The following is a 24,215-nucleotide window of genomic DNA, read 5'->3' on the forward strand; positions in this document are numbered from 1 at the left end:
TGTCTGTCAACAAAAGCATTCCAACTAATTGCTGACTGAGCTGTGTAACGGAATGAAGGAATGGAGTTTTCCTGCCGTGTTCATCAGGCATTCTATTTATTCGTCTGTGACAGCTGGCAGGATATGGTTAAGAGAATAACATTTGTTGAAGCCAGACAGTTTCTGTCATTGCTGTGATGAGCACTCCACGTTCTGCTGCAGGGGTTGTTTGATGTTGGTGAGCAACACAGAAAAAGGAGAAATATACATGAAGCAGATATTACTTTTTTCATTACAAAATCTGTTCTCTGCTCTTGCTTGTTACACTTGAGATTTTTTGTTTGTTTGAGGCGGTGCCCTTAACAGTATTTACCCCTTTAATGAGAATTTTTTAAGGAGATTTTTGCCCATTTCACACATGAGTACTCCTTCCCGGAGAGTGAAGAACCTGAGTGCGCTGTGCTCCCACCTATTTATAAGATGGCAATTTAGAGATTCAATCAGAATTTTCATGTACAGTATTCTGTTGGAGTGGTTATTTTACATCACAGAAAAAATATATACTTATTTTGCACATCAATGTCTACCTCTTCATGTTTTTTTTTTATTATCCAGTGCAATATTGCAAATATCAATGAATAAAAAACAGTTTTCATTGTTACAAACACTTCAGGGTCATTTAAGCCACTGAACCACTCATTAAACATTGTTATATGTTATATATATAAAGGATTTAGCTTGAATGGTAAACTTTGGATTAAATGTTGAATTGTCAAAGGCAGAAAGGATGCTTATTTATTAACAACCTGCTGAGAATGGCCTGGGGGTTGAGGGCTGCCTAAGTTATTGACCTCTGCACCTCCTGAACCCAAGGCACACGTTAAAAAATATTAATTAACCAAATTCTTTGTTGGCAACCAGATGAAACTGTTTTGGTATAAACATCGGCTTCATTATAAATATATGTGCTCGTGCACATTATTTTAAATGCTCTCAAATTCTTAATATCGAAATTAATCATTTTTGACCTCTGCAGCATTGTGGGTTAATTGCGTAACCCCCAAGCAAAAAGGCAAAATAATAACCTACAGTCCCACCGCAAGACTTATGCATTAAACAAATAACCATTTTTGTTTTTCTATGCTCAAGATATATGATACGTCTAGCTATTTAGGCCATTATTATGCCACTCTTTTGTTGAAATGATGGCCAATTCCACATGAAATTATAAACATTGGCCAATTCATGTGTCAGTCAATTCTGTACAAAATTTGAACCATTCTGCCACCACTCATCATATTTACACAAAGTGGACGGGGTTTAGGACCAAGCCAACACTTGCAGAACGTTTTCGGAAATACCCAGACATTTTCTGCAAAGGGAGAGAGACAAAGACAGTCGAGACAGAAAATAGGGCTAAAGAAAGATAGGGAGACAAAAAATAGCAATATAGAGAAACTAGACAGAGAGGAAGACAAAGGCAGACAGAGACAGGTGGAGTCAGAGAGGACGAGAAACACAGTCACACAAAGAGAGAGATGGAGAGAGAGAGAGAGAGTCAAGACGAGACAGATGACACACATGCGTAGAGAGATACAGAGAGAGCCAAAATAACAGGAGGAATACAGAGGGAAAAGAGAGACAGAAGAATAGACAGAGCCAAAGAGCTGGCGAGACAGACACATGGAGACGGAGACAAAAGGAATCAGACGAAGACAAACAGAGAGTGACATTGAAACTTGCCAGTTTAGTGAAAATATACATTTAAATAAAACTATTTGACTTCAAGTTTGGATTCACAATACCTAAATATAGTCTTCAGTATTTGGCCGAAGAGCAAAACGTGCAAATTTGTGAACCCCGAGGCTTTATATTACACATCTAAAGAGTTCAGGCTGAGAATGAGACGATACTATGTGACTTTTAGAGTTTCAAATGTTGTTTTTATTTAGTATGTTTCCATGATATTTAAGAGTTCAGTGGCAAAGGGAGTATATGATGAGGTGCCGAACTGAGAGGGTTAGGGTGGAGGTGCAATTAGGCATGTGTGAGTACGTGGTGGATACTGTGCGTGCGGAGGGTAATCTGACTGGCAATGCCAAATGTCACTGTGTGTGCCAAACTACCCATGACATGCAATGGACTCCAGCCTGCCATCAGCTGCTGGTGGCTATAATCAGCATCTGCCTTGGAAAGCCCTCTGCCTCGTGGAACTGATATGCTACATCGTTGGCCACTTTGCACGACACTGTTAAATTTAGCCGTGTTACTAGGTTGTCTCCCTGCAGAGATTTGACTCAAAGCAGCAACGCCCTGCAATGTGCCAGCAATTGGGAGAGATTAGTAAACAGAAGTTCAGAAAAATGTATTTACATTGAATGGCCAATACTTGCTGCTTTGTTTCATTTTAATGTTTTTAAAGTATAATGCAATAGGTGGTGTGGATTAAAATTAGTTTTGTTAAAATTAAATAACTTGTCACAGATTACTTTATCATTTCATATCTGTAAGTGAGAAAGCAAAATATCATGCCAACAATTTGCGTGTGATTATATTATCAGCGTGTTATATTTTATCATTAAAGTTATTAAAATTGTTGCTAAATCTTAACACCTATTCACCAACACCTTGAAGGTATGAAATTATTTAGTTCAAAGTCTTGGTTGTTCTCGCATAAAAGTGTTTCGACTGTGTGTGGGTATGTGTCTTTCCTTAATCCGTGCAAAACAATAGCAGTATACTTAATTTAAATAAATAATAATTACATCTCTTGTTTGCACAATTTTATACAAGATGTGTTTTGGTGCAGTGAGATGCATAATCTGAACCTAATTACAATTTCATGTTTTTTTCTTCCAGTTTTGCAAATGGCATAGCAATTTATTATTTATTTAACATTTTAATGTGTGTGCCTGTACTGAATATGGTTTAAAAAATAACATGTGTAGATTTGTGTATATTTGTGGGTAGTGGGATTAGGTGAAGTGAGGTGTCAGCGGTGGATATATCGCCCCCGCCTCACCACTCTACACTACGTTCCGTGCCCGGACGTACATCGCTAAGAGTCAAACATAACTACCGTTGGATGGCGACATCAATTATGAAACATATCAATACGGATTCATCAAGAAATGATCTGTGATTATGATATTTGGGTCATACAGCTTGCCATTTCTTACCTGCATGCACACGCCACGCCACCATCCTTAGAGCCGAGCATGAACCAGACAGCAGTTATTAAAAACTCACAATGGGGATGTTCCTTAAGCTTACCTTACTCCACAGAGTAAGTAATAGTACCTGTTATCATGCCGTAAGGCATGTACTGTGTGTACGTTGAACTTCTTTCGAACCCTATGTAGCCAACCGTGCTAATCGGAAGTGCAGGGTAAGGACAACAAACACAAAAATCAGTTCCAAAGAAATTAGTTTTCAATCTAGATTAAAAAGTGCATAGCTCCAGTGGCTTCCTAATATCGGAAGGAAGAGCATTTCAGACAGCCGCAGAAGCGCATTGGAAAGTGCGTGATGCGGTGACTGTCTTGGTTTGATGGTTAGACAAAAGCCGCTGCGAGGATGACAGGAGTTCGCGTGATGGTTTATGCTCCATGACCCCTGTCTGTGCACAAGAGGTACAGTATTACGTGTACAATGTTTCAACAACCACACTTCCTACACGTCTTTGGGCTTTATCATGAGCAGCGGGGAGAGAGAAAAGTGGATTAAATTTCGATTTAAAGCTTTCGTGACTGCAAGGATTCATCTTCTTTGGTTCTTTCGGTAAAGTCACGTAGAATGAGAATAAAATAATAAAAAAAGACAATAAAATTCTCACGACGTTTCGGCCACAACACAAGTAGCCTTCTTCAGGTGAAAGAACAGAACTGTCGGGACGACAGAGCTTCAATATCGTCCCGACAGTTCTGTTCTTTCACCTGAAGAAGGCTACTTTTGTTGTGGCCGAAACGTCGTGAGAATTTTATTGTCTTATTTTATTTTATTATTTTATTCTCATTCTACGTGACTTTACCGAAAGAACCAAAGAAGAAAAAGTGGATTACTTTTGTAGGGTACACTGGATACTTGAATCAAGACTGATTCCATAAACTGTTCTTAGATTTAGAAAATATATTTTGATTTAAAAAAAGTATGTCAGTTAAATGTTTTGTAGCAGTGCTTGGTTCTAGGGAAATGGGGCCTGTCAAAATTGGGTACAATCGAAGCTGATTGGGTCAATCAATGATTCCTCAAATCCTTTCAGTCAGCAATAAAAATATATCGCGATAAGGCTTAATTTATCGAGTTATAAAGTGGAATGGTACTTTATCAGCTTTTTGTTTACTCTTACAAAGTAAATATTTAATGATAAATATGTTTGTCGGGACACTATATATCCTCCAGTGTCCGATGCCACCTATTCAATAATGAAAGACAAGGTTCATATTTTCAAAATGACAGGAGAGACACACCATAATAAAGTGATCTATTTATTGAATACTTTGTGACATTCATTTAATAATTTTGCTCCTCTAGGCATTTGCATCTTTTGCTTTGAGTTAGTCTGAAATATCTTGACCTAGATTTCACGATGTATTATCTCTTTGGTTATTTCGGTCAAGTCACGTAGGTAGAAAATAATATATCACGACGTTTCGATCGCAACACAAGTGACCGTCTTCAGGTGGAACAACCACAGCAGGGATACTGCTGAAACAGGCAGTTTCTCTGCTGAAACAGGCAGTTTTCTCTGCTGAAACAGGCAGTTTCTCTGCTGAAACAGGCAGTTTATCTGCTGAAACAGGCAGTTTCTCTGCTGAAACAGGTAGTTTCTCTGCTGAAACAGGTAGTTTCTCTGCTGAAACAGGCAGTTTCTCTGCTGAAACAGGCAGTTTGCTGAAACAGGCAGTTTCTCTGCTGAAACAGGTAGTTTCTCTGCTGAAACAGGCAGTTTCTCTGCTGAAACAGGCAGTTTCTCTGCTGAAACAGGCAGTTTCTCTGCTGAAACAGGCAGTTTCTCTGCTGAAACAGGTAGTTTCTCTGCTGAAACAGGCAGTTTCTCTGCTGAAACAGGCAGTTTCTCTGCTGAAACAGGCAGTTTCTCTGCTGAAACAGGCAGTTTCTCTGCTGTGATTGTCCCACCTGATGAAGGTCGCTTGTGTTGCGAGCAAAACGTCGTGATCTATTATTTTCTACCTACGTGACTTTACCGAAAAAACCAAAGAGTATGGATTCCTGCAGTCACGAAAGCTTCAAATCCAGATTGATTTATTATCTCCTGAGCTAGATTTTTTTAATTGTTTTTATTATTATACTGAGCTATATATTTTTGTGAACTATATTGTTTTAATTCTCTTTGGTTCTTCCGGTAAAGTCACGTAGGTACAAAATAAAATAAAACAAATCGCGACGTTTCAATCGCAACACAAGCAATCTTCATCAGGTGGAACAACCACAGCAAGAAAAAATGCTGAAGTAGGCGAGAGAGCTGCCGTGGCAAGAGAGTTATATAGGTTGTTTTCGCCTGTAATTTGCTTTAGCTTTACCATGCATACATATTTTGTAGAGCAAACATATAACATATACAATAACGGAGTTGCAAAATAAAATATTTAATACAGAAAAGTCTGTAAAAAGTATGAGAATAATATTGAGAAATGTAATCAGAGAACATAACACAAGATTCAAGGCATGATGGGGCTAATAAAGCAGCAAAAAAGAGGTTGGCAATTGGTAATTCACAAACAAATAGTATTCCTTAGGGACAGAGATGGAAGCAAAATGCAAGATGGAGATGTAATATTAACGTTAGTGGAAGGATTTTACGCAGAAATCTACAGAAGCAAATGCATAAATCTCAGGGGTCAACCAGTTTTTTTAGACGAAGAGGAAGAAGTGTAAGATTTCACACTTGGTGCTACTTGCATACCTATTTACTAAATGTTTGCAGATAAATTACGTCTCAATAATTAAATTAAAAAGTGACAAAGTGACTTGAAAAATACAGACCCATTAGGCGTTTTTTTATCGCATGTGTACAAGTCTCTCACGATCATTATGTGCAGAATAATCGAAATGAAAGATAGTGGCAACTTCAGAAGGCCTTTACCCAGAAGTAGATGGCTGATGATAATAAATCTGGACATTAATGTTTTAATTTGTTAAACAATATACATTATACTGTATATGTCATGCCTCAGATGCAGATACAGTATGTAACATGTGTACCTCAACAGGGATTGTATAATCCTTTATGCTTCACATTGCTGGCAATCAAGCGTTCATGCAACACACGTGCTTTATATATACTGAGAAACAATGATTTTTAGATTTCAATTCTGAATTTCTTTTTATAATGCTTCGAATCGAATTGGATGATCAGATGCCATCATCTGAGGTTACTTTACATTCCACGCACGGTCGGTCTGATCATTTTATCTGATTCTGATCTAAGCCAACGCTGCACATCTAGGTATTTGGCATAAAATGAGCATCACAAATATTTGCGTAGACTAATTTTAGAGCGTGTGGTTTTTATAATTCAAACAGCAGCTACTGTCATTGCTATGACCCTTTAGCAAACCTAATGGTCACCCTTGATGATTTACTCCACTGCAGACCTTTCCTTTAATGTCATCATTCTTATTTCAGTAAAGAAATGTGTGCAATGGATCTTGTTGCTACACAAGAGAGTGAGAGATTCCAATGAAGTGAATAGGGCATGCCCTAAATAGCTTCACAGCTTCAGGAATACATTCCAGTGAAGTGAATAGAGCAATCCTTGAATACCCTCAGCATTCATGGAAACTTAATTCTGCTGCCACAGTGTAAAGCTGGGATTGCTTCTGTAAATGTCACCTGTTGTTAAGAAAGTGCCCTTTTACATGCAGGCATATCATTGGCCTATCTCAAGTCAGTACATAGTCACACGATAATGGTTATTGTTGTGGTTACTGTTTGATAAGCGTTACGATGCAAGTGTCTTTCCATTAAGCAGTGATAGTTTGATAATGGTATATTATTTGGTGTGTTGTTTGTCATTGGAACTGAAAACACTGATAGTGGTAGACAGCGAAGTGGTGTGCAATTGCTCAAACCAGATCCCAGCTGCTTGATCCTTGGCATGTGAGGAGGCTTGCCAGACATGAATCCACAAGCATAATGCATGAAAAGTCCAAGGCGCTATAAATAGAAAAATGTTGGCACACGGCAGAGCCAGAAATTCAGCTGGTGGTGTGATGATGACATCATGGGCAGTGCAAAACTGAAAGTGCATTTAAATCACAGGCATGGAATACAATAGAGATTTCAGCAACAATACAAGGGTCAAGCAGCTAAACCAGGACACATTCATTGATGAACGTATGTAACAGAGCACTGCTGAATGCAAAGCAAAATGTACAGAAAAACCCTGTTAATAGTTTTCTATTTAGTACGGTATAGGAAATCCCTTTGCTTGCACTGGATTCAAGTGCTGATCTTTAGAGCTGATTATTCGCATGCTGTCGGAATTGGCAAATTTAATTGTGTCACAACCACAAGCCTGTGTGCTTAACATACGCTAAGACATAACTGCATATATTTGCTTCCCTTGAAATTTGTAAATACACCATTCCCACCTCCAAGAAACCAAAAACTTGTCCTTCACTTGACAGCATGCTGGAGTGCCGATAGTGAACGTACATACATCCATCTGGGTGACATGCTCTGTACGTTGTTCCTCATATTTAACAACGTTGTTGCTTTTGATTTAAAGCTTTCGTGACTGCAGTAATTCATATTCTTAGTTTTTTCGGTAAAGTCACGTTGAAGAGAAACAACAAAATAACAAAATTATTGTTTTATATATATTTTGTTATTTTGTTGTTTCTCTTCAACGTGACTTTACCGAAAAAACTAAGAATATAACGTTGTTGCTCTTGGAGACTCTGTGTTGTCTTGGTGCTTAGCTGGTGGTGGTCGTGCGTGTCGCTTTGCTCTGTCTGGTGTTTGAAAACGAAGACCAGTAAACTACAATATATGAATACATCAATTTGAGAATAATGTGAATGGAAAGCCCTTTTACAATCTCCGCTGAGTTATATAAGAGTCACATGTAATAGTTAACTCAATAAATGATCACGTTAATCAGCTATTTACCAGTATTAGGATAATTCCTTTGAATCATGTATTTGTTTCCTCCTGTAAAAAATTGCTTTAATCAACTTTGCATCAAACTGAGGAGGGTAGATATGTAATTTCTTCAAAGCTATTTAAAAAAATAGAATTCGTGCAAAAATGCTCTACACTACTGTGGTAGGTTTCAGACTGGTTTAAATACAGTTGCAGCTTCGCTAATATCGCTTCTAATCCGACAAAGCTTAACATGTTTAAATATGTTAATGAGATCCTCATTATGCACCTTGTTTTCTGCTGCCATATTCAATTAAGACCAGACCTTGCAGGATAGGGGGCCTGGGGGCATTATACCCAGAGCTGGAGGTGAGATATTCCTGCTGCTCAGCTGCGAGCATCTCTTCTCCTGCTACACAGCTGTGTGCAGCCGTCCCATGACAGCACATGTAGCCACTTGCATAGCAAAATATGCATAATCTCCACTAATTTATGGTACATCGCGATCAAGATTGCTAATTGATTATAATTGACATGTAAATTTCATATGCATTATAATCATGCATGCTTGCATTCGTATATTGTAACAATGGGTCGGCTTCATATTCTACTTGATACACTATTGTTAAGAGGTGTGCTGCCAAGTGGGGTGAGATTGGGAGCCAGCTGGTTAGATACCAGTCTGAAACCTATCACAGTAGTGTGGAGCATTTTTGCACGCTTTGAAGAAATTACATATCTACCCTCCTCAGTTTGATGCAAAGTTGATTAAAGCAATTTTGCAGCCTTCATCTGTATATTTTGTGAAATTTAGACCTTTCCAGGACAAATGTTCAGAATCAGAATCCTTTTATACTGGAGAAATCTGATTAGATATAAACTATTTTTAACTGATGTCCTGTAGGGGTGTGTCGGCAAAGTTACATCAACAAAATGCAATAAATTTTGATTTAAAGCTTTCGTGACTGCAGTAAGTCACGTTGTTTTATATATATTTTATTATTTTATTGTTTCCCTTCAACGTGACTTTACCGAAAGAACTAAGAAAATGCAATAAGTAAAATAGAGAAAAGTTAAGCAAGCCACTTGGAGTTGGGCAAAGCAAAGTGCCAGCATACATAATTCCATTCCAAAATTTAACTAAACAATTTTTTTTTTTATTTTTACCAGGTTAGGCTGACTGAGCTATATATATATCATTTTCAGAAGCGACCTCGCCACAAATGATAGCCCAAGAAGTGGCTTATCATCAGTTTAACATGTAGGCTTTCACGACCAATATCATCCATAACAGAGGTTTTTGGGTTAGATTGCGTAAATATATAAATGTGTCGTTAAAACCCGACACAGCGAACTAGTAAGGGTTGTCACATAAACAGAACATGCCAATTCGTCACTAGTATAGCACGCCTCTATATAAGGAACGACACAGACTTCTCCACAAATCTGGATGTCGCCTGATGAAGCTAGTTTTAATTCTAGTTGTAATTACTGGCGAAACGGCGTACTCAGATTGTAAATGTTGTAGCTTGGCTCTCCAACACACCGGTGTGCTGTACTAGTGATGAAATTGCAATGTTCTGTTTACGTGACAACCCTTACTAGTTGGCCGTGTCGGGTGGTGGTGGGTTTTAACGACACATTTATATATTTACGCGATCTAACCCAAAAACCTCTACTATGGCTTATCATCAAGTGGAAATTTATGTCAGGCAAATATTTTAAGCATATGCTTCTAAAGGTGGAGGGAAAAAACTGGAGGATCCGAAGAAAAATCTACGTGACCACGGGGAGCACATGGAAACTCCAAATGTACAGCAGGCGTCAGGATCGGGATCAAATCGACGAGCCTCCTGTATACCGGGCGAGAGAGTTAACATCTCACCACCGTGGCGCCGCCGGTTGTGAGATGAAGTGTTACGTACTATGAAGTACTACCACCTGTGCCAGTGTGATCGTTCCTATAGCAGGGGTAGAGGAATTGATGTCATTTCTACGCCCGATTTAAAATGAATTACCATAAATTTCCCAAATTTCACATTGTTTTAATTATTTCCACCTCCAACCTCGCATTATCTGCTGTCTGCTGTCAGCGAAAACCAATAACTCCGACACCCCTACCACCCCCATCTATGTCATTGTCTCCATAACCATGAACAATTATCTTCAAACATTATTTATTTTACTTACTTGCAAAAGAGACGCATTGAAACGTGGTCTTACAGCCTATGAAAGACATAACGTCAAACACCATCTGGTCAGCAGAAATGTAAAACTGTGTGCATGCGTAAATCGAATATCGTAATTTCACGAATGTCATATCATTTCGTTTATTGACATGAAGAAAGTAAAAAAAAAACACTATCTCCATAATTCACGTTGGGAAACGTATTTGAATTACATGGCTCCAATGTGTTAATGCTAATGTTTGACGGCAGGCCTGCCTAATGGGGAGTAAAAAAGCATTTGTTGCGGATGTGGCAGCTGGCTCTAGTCCTATGATCGCCCCCTGGTGGGCCCTGCGGGGGCTCGGAGCTGCCAGTCTTCTGCGTGTACATCAACAACCAAGAGCGCGCTCCCTCCACTCGACGACACTCGTGCATATGGCCCATTGCTGGACTTGCTTCTCTGCCTTTTTTCTCCTTAGGGATTCATACATTCTCCTGAGAGACATTGATCCAGGCTTCAGCTAAAACACGGAATAATTAAAGCGCTTTAAACAAAGTGTTTTCTATCCTACGAGCTTTTTAATGTTTAATCATCGTTCTGCCTGTGCCACTGTTAAACACACTGCAGTGGAGCACTTAGTTTAAACTCGCATATGCATAGATTGTGTACATATAATGCAAAATAATGCCCTTATTTCGTATACAATATCTGTTATATTTTCCAAGGATGCCAGCAAACCATTGTATCGTTTAATGTAACTACGTTTCATAAATATTTTAACGGGGTGATATAAATAGGATATTTACATTTTTATTTCACTGTTATTGTTTTCGTCCCGAATTTTTTTCAACAGTGCAAATTTTAACTCTGCCGTTGATTTATGAGCGTATGCATGTCTTCCAAGCTGTGTCAAGGCCCATCAATGGAGCACACCATTTAATTTGGGATTGGCAGGCTGCATGCTTATATCCTGCTGGGATCAACTCTTTACCCAGCTGGCTGTTTATCCAGATGCCTAAAATAATTAGCCACCAAATGGCCCTGTGTTGCTTTCCCAGAGCACACTGTGGCAGTTCTTGCATGGCCTGCAGCTGGCCACCTGCTCAACACAACCAGCTCGACTCCATTTAGATAGCTCTCACAATGTACAGCCCAAGTGTAATAATTATTGTTAGAAAATAAATTATAATGATGATGAGCTCTTGCTGGGCACGATTTGGCCTGAAGCCACGTGTTCATTGTGCGATGCTAATGCCCCTTTCTCTAATGACATGTACAGAAAAAAAGATAGTGGGAGCCTTGGTACTATTTTTTTTATTAAGTTGCACCGTCACAATGCTGTTCACTTTGCTATAAGAACACACGCCACCTTACATAGCAGTCACCGAGCTGCATATCTTGCCATAATGAATTGTGAGTCGTACGAACAGTGGTATCTATTAGGTGAAAAAATACTCAATTGGAATTCTGTAGTATAAATATATACATTTTTCATCAATAAATTAACCATGGTGTTATTATTTTATAAACTGTCTTCTCTCCAGAATATACATTTTCAAAGCATAATCTGTCCAACACCAATGCAAGTGCATGCTATTATATTAATGTAAGAGTAACTGTATTGTATATGCTTATATTATTTTGATAATGACCTTATGAGCCATCAGGATGTGTTCATCAATCCCATGGTTGCCTTGCACTTTTTATTAATATGTAACTGTGTAACTCATTGCAATATGTGGAAATTAACAGTTTCTATAACTATAATTAGTTTAACAAATTTCTACTATAATTGATAATTGTCATTTCAATACTAAACAAAAAGAATCAAATATATTATCAGAGGAGACATTCTTATTAGCGACTTAGTTTTACAGAATAGTATATGTACATTGCGGGGCTGTAACAACTTGGAATATAACATTAAATTAATTTACATTGTAAATGTAACGTCACATGACTGATCACAATTACAGTAGAAGTAACCTATATTTTTACATTCCATATTTCCATCAACGTCTGTGTCAGGGATGCTATATTTTCTTTAGTTTTCACATGCATGCAGCATATGCGCACACATATACCTAACATATGCCTATATTTCAAGTTACTGTATAAAGTAACCAACTTTTACATTTTGAATGGTAATACTGTAATCATTTATGTGGCACCTACCTAACTTTGGAGACAAAACGGGTTTCTTTTTATAGCTAGGTATTTCAAAATATCTGAGGTAAAGATGCTTATTTTAAGATCTATGGCAAATACCGTTTCTTATTATGGGAGTTTTTTTTAAACAAACCTTGGAGGCTTGTCCTTTGTTTTTATAACACGTCCAATGTGTTTAATTTCTCTTCTGGATTTAGCCAAATTAAGTGGAACTAACATCGTATTTGTGCAGTCATTGGTGACTAGGTTGAGGTCATGCAACTCGCTATGAATGAGAGTGCGTTACTTTGCTTGCACACTCAGAGCTGAAATCAGATATTTTAGCAGTGCTGGCACGGTGCTCTGACCTGGGCATCGTTTCGTGAGAAATACGGCCACCTGTGATCTCTGGATCAAGCAATAACCAATGCAGAGTATTCCAAAACATCGCCTAGATCACAGTTCTTGGTGAAAGTACTTCAAAGGTGTGCAGTACGTGCAGCAACCCGTCGAGTTCCTGGCGAGAAACACAGTGCTAACCTGGATAAAATTAAGAGACGTCCCGGTGCATTTGTTTGAGGCTTGTAGCGCACAATTTCAATGGAGAAAGACGATGAGCCACAAATGATAACTCGGCATCAAACAGCGCTCTCAAAAAAGCTAGAAACGGTTGGTAATTAATCCAGCTGATGTAACTATCAGTCTCTCGCAAACCTGTCCTCTCTTTGCATCAATTAATTTTTGTGTTTGTTATTCCACCTCTTCAATTACCCCTATTTGTGTAAGTTTACCCTCATTAAAGTGTTTTCCTGTTTTTGTCTAAAATGCTGAATAAAAATTTGCGTTTAATACCGTATAAGTATTGAACAATTTTGTATTTACTTATGCATGAAATATTTCATTCCAACACATGTAGAGGGTATAGTAAAAAAATTATGCCAATGAAAGAAAAATACATATACTTTCCCAAATGCTAAGAATAATATAGTTATAAAAATTATCATGAAGACAAATATCAAACAATTCAATAATAAAAACCTGACTTAATGAGGTAGATCATTTCTTGTTATCTGTATGATTAAAATGATCTTGGCTTTTGAGCAACATTCATTTTAAAAATTGCATTTCAAAATAAATTTTTGCAGTTCCAGTGCAAGTAGGGTTGTCGTGAGTGAGAGTGCCGCGTGGTTGTATGAGCCATACACATGATATTTTGGCACAAAGCAGCTTGAGTTTCTGGTGAAAGCACGATTTTGACTTGCCTAAAACGCTCCAAAAGTGTGCGATGATGTAACGTTTTGGAAAGAGGCCCAGCTCTACGACTATTCTGGCCAAACAGATGACTGTAGTATCAATTACCAACATTTAACTTACCAATGAATCTGGATTGACCTGACAGGCCATTGGAGTATGATATGATTGCAATTATTATTTAACATTTGTTTAAGCAGATATAATTACAATCCAAGCATAATAGAGAATTAAGTGGCATTAGTTTATACAGTGTGGGTCTTGTGGTTCAGTTGTAAGCACATTGCGTGATGAACCTGGTGACCAAGGTTTGATCAGGGTCAACATCAGTGGCAAATTGTATCTGAACTGATCCTGCATGTCCCTTTTGCCCCTTCACCAACCCATACCGAGGAATGTGGTGAAGTATGGTCAAACAATCCCATGTGAGGCCAACTGAGCGATGTAGCTCTTTTTCAGAAGCCACCTGGCCATGAATGATAGCTCAACGAAGTGGCTTATCATGTGGAAATGTATAGCAGCCAAATACTCTAAACACCGTGGCTTGGTCTATATTAAGCAGTACATGCACAAGTGAAGTTTACTTGTACTCGTTATTCTAAAATGCAAAACAATAAGTGCACACCATTTATGTTCGTTGCATGGCTTAAGCAAATCAGTGCCAATGCTGGAAACCGTTGTCAAAATGTGGGGTTTTCAGGCCGATTGAACTTTTACTTAGCATTTCTCCTGTAACGAAGCTTTCATTAAAAACGCGCTGCACGTTTCGTTTAAGAATGCAGACACCGTCTTGAAATCCACCCCCCTCTCTCCTTCCCAAAATGCCTCGGGTGATTGGATGCTGGAAGCACGGTTACAGCGAGCTGCGCAGGTGCAATAATGTACAGGTGTCTTTATTAGCGGTACAAGACAGTTTGTACTGCTGTGTTAAATAAGTCTCAGAATCAATAACAGATTTACTTATAATGCCGTGGAGGCAGCTGAGCCCCATAAAGGTGTCTGAAGTGTTTTACTGCATCCATTATGCTCGTCCATGTGCAAACCCCGCCGAGTTTTACTGCCACCTCATCCCGCTGCAGGGACCCCTTACCCTCAGCACCCCGGCAAGCACCGGATATTATTTGGTATTATTTTAATTATGCAGTTCGTCTCCATACATAATTTACTGGTAATTAGTGCAGTTTACTTATACTCGTTGCAGTGTGATGCTTCTCTGTAATTACATTCTCATTTTTACTGCATTATTTCGTTCGGGAATGCATTTCGATTCGCTATTTGTTTTATTTGTGCTATTTATAACTACCCAGAAGCTGGACTATGCGATATTTTAACAAACACTCGTAGAGCATTATTTAAAAACCCAAAATGTTTGGGTTATTTTACAATGTGAATGCAGAGGTCAGTGTTTCGCACGCTTTATAACAAGATATTATCGAATCACAAAATATGTAATTTTACTGTTATCCATATTTACATTCATTTATTTCAGGACATGCATATGCGTCAATGGAAGTAAATATGTTCCAGATGTGTGGGTTAAGGCTACCATTCTAATTCTGTCATACACACAGTTACCTCAATGTGATTCATGCGGTCTCCAGAGAGATCACAAAGCAGCTCCAGTGATACATGCATTTGAAACCGTATCTTGCTCTGCCCGTGCTATTATTATATCACTTGTGTACCAAGAGCATTGCTGCCAAATTTAGATGGCGTTTTACGGTCACAGACTCACTTATGCACACTGTTTAAAAACTTTTACTTGACATGTTCTCAATTACTCACCTCTGACTTAATATCTCAAAATGCATAAAGTATGTGCATTGTAGGCTTGGTCTGGTCAAGGTACATGTACTAAGTTACACTACATATATGTGTATACACGTATGAATATGTATCAGACATTGGTGCAGCCATAGTAATCTCTTGGCTTATCATAAAACCACATGTCTTATACAAACTTTGCAGATGTTGAGGTATTCACCATTATTGTTAATATTTGTTTTAAATGAAGCAAGTATTCCATTATTTGTCATGAACATGACAGTAAGCTGTTTTTTTTTCCCTTCCTATTCAACCCATGCTAACTCGAAACAGCGTCATACTAAATAAATTATTGTTCTGCCAATCTTCTCATGAGCCGACGCTATAAGTTTTTCCAGATGTCACCAGAAACCTTGAGGTGAGGTCAAATAATTAATGTGCCTATACTGAGGTCGTCTGCCTCCATTAAGCCAACCTTGGAGACAATTTAGCAGGTTACTTAAAAAGGGGGTGAGGCAGAAAAAATCCTGACAATGAGCTATCAGCACATGGGGGGGGGGGGGGGGTGAAAGCTACCACAAATCTTCTTCCACATTCACATGATAAAAAAATCCTAGCTTGTGCGTTACATGACAGTGCATTTGCAGCGATGACTTATTAGTCAGCATGATCTTTCATGCCGAGTCCAAGCTAAAGGGGGGGCCAGTCATTTTTATTGAAGCTGTTAGAGCAGTTTTTCATGTTAGTTTGAAATGAAATTACTTTGCGATATAGAGCTGTGTCTAAGCTGTCGCTATACATCAGCCAGACTGGGGAGTCAGTCCCATGGTGGTCTGTGCTATTTTTTTCTTCTTTTTTGTGCCGTACCCTTGGATACAATGCAATTCTTGCAGCTTGCATTTCACCGTTTTTTAGGACGGCACATGCTTGCGTCTATGTCGGTTATATTCACAATGACGAATGCGGCTTAACAGGAAGAATTCCTTGCAAAATTACTCGCGCAGTCGATATACAAGAGAGCATTCAATATGGCGCTAGAGAATGCAGGCTTTGGAGATGACGCACAGTCGGTACTGCTGTTGCAGTGAATGTCCACTTATTGGAGTGAACATTAAACATGCACTTCACCATGAGCAATATGAGAATTGGCGCTCTAGCATTCTTACCGGTTGAACAAAAACATATAAACCTGAAGTCGTAACATTTATAATAATGACCCCATTTTGTGCTGTGCGAAAGGCGTGTAAGTTGGGAAATGGCTTTTCAGCCGTGCAATTGAGTAATATTTCTTTCAGAATAACACAACCTGATACCAAAAGTGATCTGTCCTTCCAACAAAATAATAATTGATTCCTACAGATACATACGATTACTCGAGTTATTACACGGCGTGGGGAAAAAAATAAATAAAAAGAATGTGCACAAGGACGTGACCAAAATACCCCCACCCATAGAGGTATTGTTTCCAAAACATTGTTGCTGGCATCACTTTTCACTCTGTATTTATTGGCGTCAAGGTTACCCTGCCTCACGAGATAGGACGGCTTGCCAAGGGGGTGTCATATAGTGTTGCACATCCAAGTAGTTTGCAGGCATGCTCCGTTTGCAGTTGTTGACAGCTGTTGGTTGTGTTTGGTGACTTCCTTGTGGCACAGGGAATTTAAGAAATTGAGTCGACGTGTTGGAGAATATACATTAAATATCACATCTGCATAAAGTCATGGTAGTGTATGCAATTCTGGGCAGCGTGCAAATGTGTTTTTACGTTTTAATGCTAATTGCAATTATAGCTTTATTTATTGGTGATTTCGAAAAGTTTTTTTGGGTTGGACATGTTTGTTTTGTTGTAGTACGGAGTTAGACTGATGGCCTTAATCTAAGTTTTCTTGTGGTTGTTGTTGTTTGACTTGCATCCCACTGGGATTTTTTGCACACAGCGTTGGTGTACGGTGCTTTTTTCAGGAATATTTTGCTGTTTTTTTCCATGGATTTTCTGTTTGCATAGTCACATAGTCACTTTAAGATGTTTTTCGTGTTTTTGTTTTTTGTTTGTTGTGGTTGCACCCGATTCAAGAGCCGAATGGCTCACAGGGCTATACCAAAATAAATAAACTGAAAAACTAAAACTGAAACTGCTGCAGTTTATTTGGTTTTTATTATATATGAATACAAAGAAATCTTCCCTTAGGTCTAGATCTGCTTGAAACCCTTTACAAACACTTAAAAGCCAACATGCTGTGGCCATAATAACTTTGAGAGTTCTACTTGTAATGGGGATTTTATCTTGCTAAATCACTGTCGTTAATAACTCATATTAACCATAACATGCTTCAGCCTGAAGGCAGAATGTTCTTTTCTCTTCACACGTCTTCAGAACTAATCTCATACATAGTTTCCACTAAGCATGAAGAATACTGAATTATTTTATTATTTTATCTTTAACACGTAGGCTTTCACAACCAATAGACTCCATGAGGTTTTTTTGGGTTAGATCGCAATCTATTATGTATCTTATCTTGCTTTACAATTTCTTTTTTACAAAATTATAACGCTCAAATCATGGTACAGAACCATATGGGATTAAAAAAAAATGTAAAAAATTGTAATGCAAATAAAAAACATCATTAATGTTATTGTTGTATATAATAAATAGCAATGCATTCTATGCAGAAATAAGACATCTAAAACGTATATTTCTGCTTGGAGGGCATCAAGAGCAACTCAATGATGTGGTGTAATTCAGAACCCATGGGTGGTACATGGATGGTAAACAAAAAAAGTAGGCTTGCTATGAACTATTCACAAAGCCCCGATAGCTCGCAGTGGGATTTTTATAGTTAAAAAAAATTCAGCATTCGGGGCGATAGCAGTTTAAATAAAAAAAAATACAAATGTGCTTTTGTGGTGATGACACACAAGCAAATGTGATGATAAAAATACCAATTTAGCAGAAAACTTTTTGAGCAGATCAAGGGCAGAACATTATGTTTTGTCAAACGTATATTGGGCATAATATGTCACTTGTAATTTGTTTTCACCTACATATATTTTTTTACAATATGTCAAGCGAATATAAAAAAAAATCTAGCACTTTGTGTAAGTACGCAGGTTCACAGGTCATGTGCTCATGGCAGTGCTTGCTATCGTTTGCCGGCAGTGTGCAGCGGAACGGAGAACAAGCTCAGCGCAAGTGCCACGCGCGAGCTTCAGTACCAGACACTGCGCAAGATCTACGAGCACTGTGAGGTCGTGCTGGGAAACCTCGAGATCACCAACATTGGGCCCGACAAAGACCTCAGCTTCCTGCGGGTGAGAGAGACCTTGGGGCAGGATGGCCTTCCGGGTTTCGCCTCGATGCCGAGATGACCTTCGTCGCAGAATCTTGGTCTGAGCTCGGTTTCCTTTGCACAAACAAGGCTCTGATTTTGTTGAAGTCAGGAATGCCTGTATTTGTGGACTATGCAGGATTAGGTCAATCCATTGAGGTTCCTGCACTGGTGCCTCTACATTTGGACAGAAAAGTACTGCACATTAATATTTGTGGTCGGGTTCGTGGCGTCTTTTTCATGACATCTTCTTTTTATGAATGCAGATGTGGAAAGAAATGAGGCCATTATTAAAAAGATGAATGCATGCATGAATAGTTAATGTAGCAGTGTAGTATACATGCACATTATGTTGAATGCTGTGAATTTTTTTTAAGTTAGCTGACTACATTATTTTTATGCTGAAAATGCTTAACACTCTTTTATATATATGGATCATAAAACTATTTAAATTTATATTACATCTTAAATGTGCTGCTATAAATGACACATTTCATAATTAGTACACCAGTTGTACAACACATGTTCGCATGTTTTTTTTTTACATTTTAACACGTTAAACCACTTCTGCATGTTATTTATGGCTTTGGTATGCATAAAATATTCATAATTTTTTTCTCTAACCACAGTGCAGCACAATTCTACTGAAATGCCAATATGAAATGAAATATTTCACCATGAATTTATTTCCAATGCAAATTACTATTATTTTATGATGGAATGACAAGACATATGCGTGTATAGAGGGTGTGAAAACAGCTTTACATATGCCTGACAATAGCGTATTTATCTCAGCTTTCCAAGGATTTTATCAACACTGCAGCTTGGGCTCGAAGACAAGTGTCGTGTTAATGCTATTAAGCTTCAGAAATGTTTTTGTTTCTCATTTATTAAATTAAGAATTACAGGCTTTTGTCAAACCATTGCTGAATATTTCACATTCTTTATCCAAAAGTGACTAAATAATGGCTGGTGGGGTTTTTCCCCCAACATAAATTCCTTTAGTTTATCTACTATCTGCACCCTGCCACAAACACATCATCATACATCATTTCGAGTTCTACTGTAGCTGCAAATACAGTACTTAATGATATTTTTGTTACACATCAATATGCACACACGTTGATGAATTTGACCAAAGTGTATCAAACGTGTGCAAGTTAACACTCAACATAATAGAAAAAAAACTTGCCCATAGATGAACTGCAGGAAAAGCTTGATAACTGTATTTTGATTACGTTAACTACATTATCATATTATTATGAGAAAGCAAAAGTCACGTACAATGAGTTTGCTAAACAAAATCAATAGTGGCCGCACACAACTGGGAAACACAGCAAATATGTACGGTATATCGAGGGAAATTAGTGATGGCAGGACAGAGGGCATTTGGATTGCTGGATTGATAATGAAAAATTATAAAGTTGTCGATCATTGCATATAAACCATGACGGATCAGAAACGTAGATAATGACAAAAACCTGAAGAGTCCACAAGAAAGCCTGCTTAGAATTTAAATTGAGGGTCAGTGGAGGAACACATAAAGGAGGAACGAAACACACGTGATGAACGTCATATTAACCTGTAAGGAATGTAAGTTAGCTTGAGCAGGACACAATCCTGGTGATGGAATGTGAGTCATTCAAAGCAGAGAGCATGCTCAGATGGATCACCGTGGCGATGGCGTGATGAGATCAGCTCATGTGCAAGAGCGAGATGGATTGTGGCATCGCAAAATGAGAAATGGTGATGACGTGGGGAGGACTTCGTCTCACCAGTGGCTAGAACATGGCTGATGTTGCTTACAGTCATCATCATCATATTAAAAACATGTATATGCATGTTTACCTTTAGAGCTTATTGAAATGTTTAAGTTTAAAAATTGTATCATATCCATGAGCTAGTGTTCATTGTGCCACGAAAATTCTAAAAAGAAAAGTTGCATTTCATGCACATTAAATAGTACAAAGGTTGGTGCTCATTCCCTTACCAGCTGGCATTGTGTGCCTTGCCGTGACCTTGGGTTGATCCACCTGATGAATGAGCCATGCGTGAGCATTCTATAACACCAGTTTCTGAGAAGTTTAAAACATTGCATTCGACACAGACACACATGGTGAAGGGCTCAGACCACATATGCCTATGACTGTGGTTAATGCGATTTTGCAGGGCTCTGGTGTCGACTTACACAATGCCTTTGGCATCTTTAAACTATACATAGAAGTCTACTTTGGAATATGTTGGATACAAATCCTGTACTACCACAGTATTAGAAAAATATGAATGAAGGTTATTACTGTTAAACTATTGTTCTGTAGCTAGGGAGATATCTCATTCCAAATCAGAGCGACCATGTACTGTTATTTTTTTGCAATTATCTTGAATCATAGACTTCATCAACAGCAAAAATAGACAGTTTTGAGTTTTTTTGGCCAGACCAACACCAATGAGTTTGGTTTCGTATTGCAGCAGACACATCACTCAATGTTACGGGTTGCATTTCCATGTGTGAGCCAACATGTTACACACTATTTTAAAACGGACTATGAGAATACATTATTTGTGCCCCAATGTTATTTTATTGTGACTTTTTAATGTTTGGTTTTCTGAAACAAAGGACAATTGTTTCCACACTTTTGCCCTTGAGCCTTAATTTACTTGCAGCTATTGCTAAGTTCTCCATTCTTAGCACTTCCCTCAAATCTTTAGACCACTTTTAGCATAAAAAAATCACTCATATATGTAAAGTGTAACTTTTTTTAAATCAAAATTTATCTACCGAAATCAAATTTAACGTTGAAATTGCTCGGATTTTTTTGGTTTGAAAGATGTGACGTTGTAGTCATCTGATAATCCATTACCAAGGTTATAGGTTTAAATAATAATAATTGCTCTTATCTTTTGCAATTAAAAATAAAGATAGGACTGTTGCATTACTAAATTGCCATCTCAAGGACGTATTGTTCCAGTGGTAAAGGTCTAAAGCGCTACAACAATAATGATGCAGACATTTGGTTGCCATGTGTACAGTGTAAACATGACACACTACTTTGCCAAAAAGTTGCCTCTTTTTCAGCATTAGTTCTCTTCATTACTTGGCTTTAAAGTAGATGGATAAAACACATGAAATCTGTCTATAGTTACTGTTGGGTATGATTATGGGCTATAAAATGACTAATTGGTTGTCATTATCACAGCATCAATTTGATCAATCATACTGTTTCACCAATTGTCAATATAAAATACGTACTTACTAAAATAAAAATGAAGAAACACATATCTTCTTGGTTCTTTCGGTAAAGTCACGTAGAATGAGAATAAAACAATAAAACAAAATAAGACAATAAAATTCTCACGACGTTTCGGCCACAACACAAGTAGCCTTCTTCACAAGAAACACGTAGTTTAACATGGATGTCAGAAAATAATGTATTGACCAGACCTGATCTATGTATTATGTTGCAATTTGTTTGTAATCGTGCATAGGTTTAATTTTGATTGCATGAGTGCAGATGTTATAGAGACGGCATATTTTGACAGGAACAACACCATAGGTGTCATGTTACATTCATTTATCGCTTGCTTTCAATTCAGCATGCCATTTTCTTTACAAGTGTAGTGACATCGCGGGATGTCAACGTTCAGTTCCGGCTCTAGAGCGGCACGGCGTGCAGTGTAACAACATTGCGGATACCACAAGGGTGTGGGTGTAGTACCGGCCCTAGAGGGGCCCAGTGAGTGCTGATTGAGAGCGCTAGATGGCACCATGCTTTGCGTGCAGTGCCAGCCCTACAGGACAGGGTATGGGAGTGCCGGCCATAGGATGAGGTTACTAAAAGACCATGGCACTTTGGTTGACCCGGGAGGACACGTAACCAGTTAAGTCTAAGGGGCCCCAAGTGGGAGCTAGGGATGGTCACGTGGTTGGGATCCAGATCCTTCTCGAGGATTTTGGAAGGTGGTCGTGGCCAAGGGCGGAGCCAGCCACGCCGCAGAGAATATAAGCCTGGTCCCAAAAGGGACCAGGGTTGTTCATTCTGGAAGAAACCTTCGTCAGCGTTCTCCGTTCAACGTGTCTCCAACACGTGGACCTGGACCCAAGCTGTGGTCCTGGTCCGTAGTAGCAGTTATGTTGTAATTAGTGTAGCTAGCCTGGTGGTCACCACTATAGGTTGCTATTCTGTTAAGGGGAAAGTTACCCCGTGTGTTGGAGTTGAATAAATGTGTTGCCTCCAAGTCTATGTCTGCGACAGTTGAATTCACTACACAAGCAAAAAAAGCAAAAAGTTAAAATACTTAAGCTAGAAGCAAATATTTCATCAGCTGACTTTAAAAACCAAAAAGTTTAAACCACACACTCTCTGACGAATGCCACAAGGACAAAAAAAGCCCACTGTAACATTGTGACAAGCAATTACATTGGTTGCAGAATACATTATATTGGGTATGACATTTGCATGCAAGAATGCATAAAACAGAATTGTGAGATATTTATTTTTTGTCAAAAAAATTAAAGTTAATAGTCAGAGGATCTCTGTGACAGGGGCGGGGGGAGTGGTGGTGGCCTTAAATATGGTGTGGAAACTGAAATGAGGTCCACACATAGACAAATAGAAAACCAATCTTGCTCCAGATTATAACATAATCCATAGTTATTGTTATATAATTGCAATACCTCCCGCCTCCTTCTGCTCTCTGCACCCTGCACCTGATTAGCTCACCGTGATGACGTCATATTGCTCTATTATAAGACCAGAAGCAGGTAGCACTCGTCACAATTCTGGCAAAATAGTTTGGTGATTCTGGTCATAATCACCAGCAAAACGTTGCACCCAAATTGTAAATGTTGTGGATTTACTATCCAGTGCATCGGTGGGCTGAAGTAGTAACTAATTGACACCTTTTATTTACATGACAAACCTAACTAATTGACTGTGTCGGGTGGTGGCGGGTTAACGACATATTTATACTTATGTAGTGTGTTAACTTAGGTGCACGCTTGTACTTGGAGGCAACACGTTTATTTAACACAACGAGGACCGAGGATCGAGGATGGCGACTTCATTCCCAGAGTTGAGCGCCCCGATCCCCCCTCGGGACCCCGCTTATAACTCCCCTGGCGTGACCGGCTCCGCCCTGGCCACGCCTCTGGATCCTCATCACATGATCCTCTCACCCCCGAATGGGGCCCCCCTGCCCCCCACTCGTCCGGTCACGTACCCTCCCGTCTTCACCTCGCTGTCAATCCTGACGCGACCCCCTTCTCAGCGACACCCGGGCTCCGCCCTAACAGTACCACCCCTCACTCAGCACTGTCTCTACACCGCGGTGGCCCCATTGAGGCCACCACACTTACGTGCTCTAACCCAAAAAAAACTCTTTATTATAGAGAAATATATCTGCGTCTCCCTTATGTTGATTGTTTTATCCAGCTATTAAGCCTGTTGAACTCTGAAAATTTGTTTGGTA

At 38.8% G+C, this 24,215-nt stretch overlaps 1 protein-coding gene across 5 annotated transcripts in view; it reads left to right on the top strand.

Annotated features, from left to right (window-relative positions):
* LOC116944809 (receptor tyrosine-protein kinase erbB-4-like) overlaps positions 1-24,215 on the top strand; it is a 234,694-nt gene that overhangs the window by 89,588 nt on the left and 120,891 nt on the right. For all 5 annotated transcript variants that reach the window (XM_032958562.2, XM_076071648.1, XM_032958571.2 and 2 more), the window contains one exon: positions 18,578-18,729. In XM_032958562.2, coding sequence (XP_032814453.1) covers positions 18,578-18,729 — 152 coding nt within the window. The remainder of the gene's footprint in view (positions 1-18,577; positions 18,730-24,215) is intronic.

Source organism: Petromyzon marinus, chromosome 2 (genome assembly GCF_048934315.1).
Source record: "Petromyzon marinus isolate PM22_M1 ecotype Great Lakes invasive population chromosome 2, UKy_Petmar_22M1.pri1.0, whole genome shotgun sequence".
NCBI classification, from domain to species: Eukaryota; Metazoa; Chordata; class Hyperoartia; order Petromyzontiformes; family Petromyzontidae; genus Petromyzon; species Petromyzon marinus.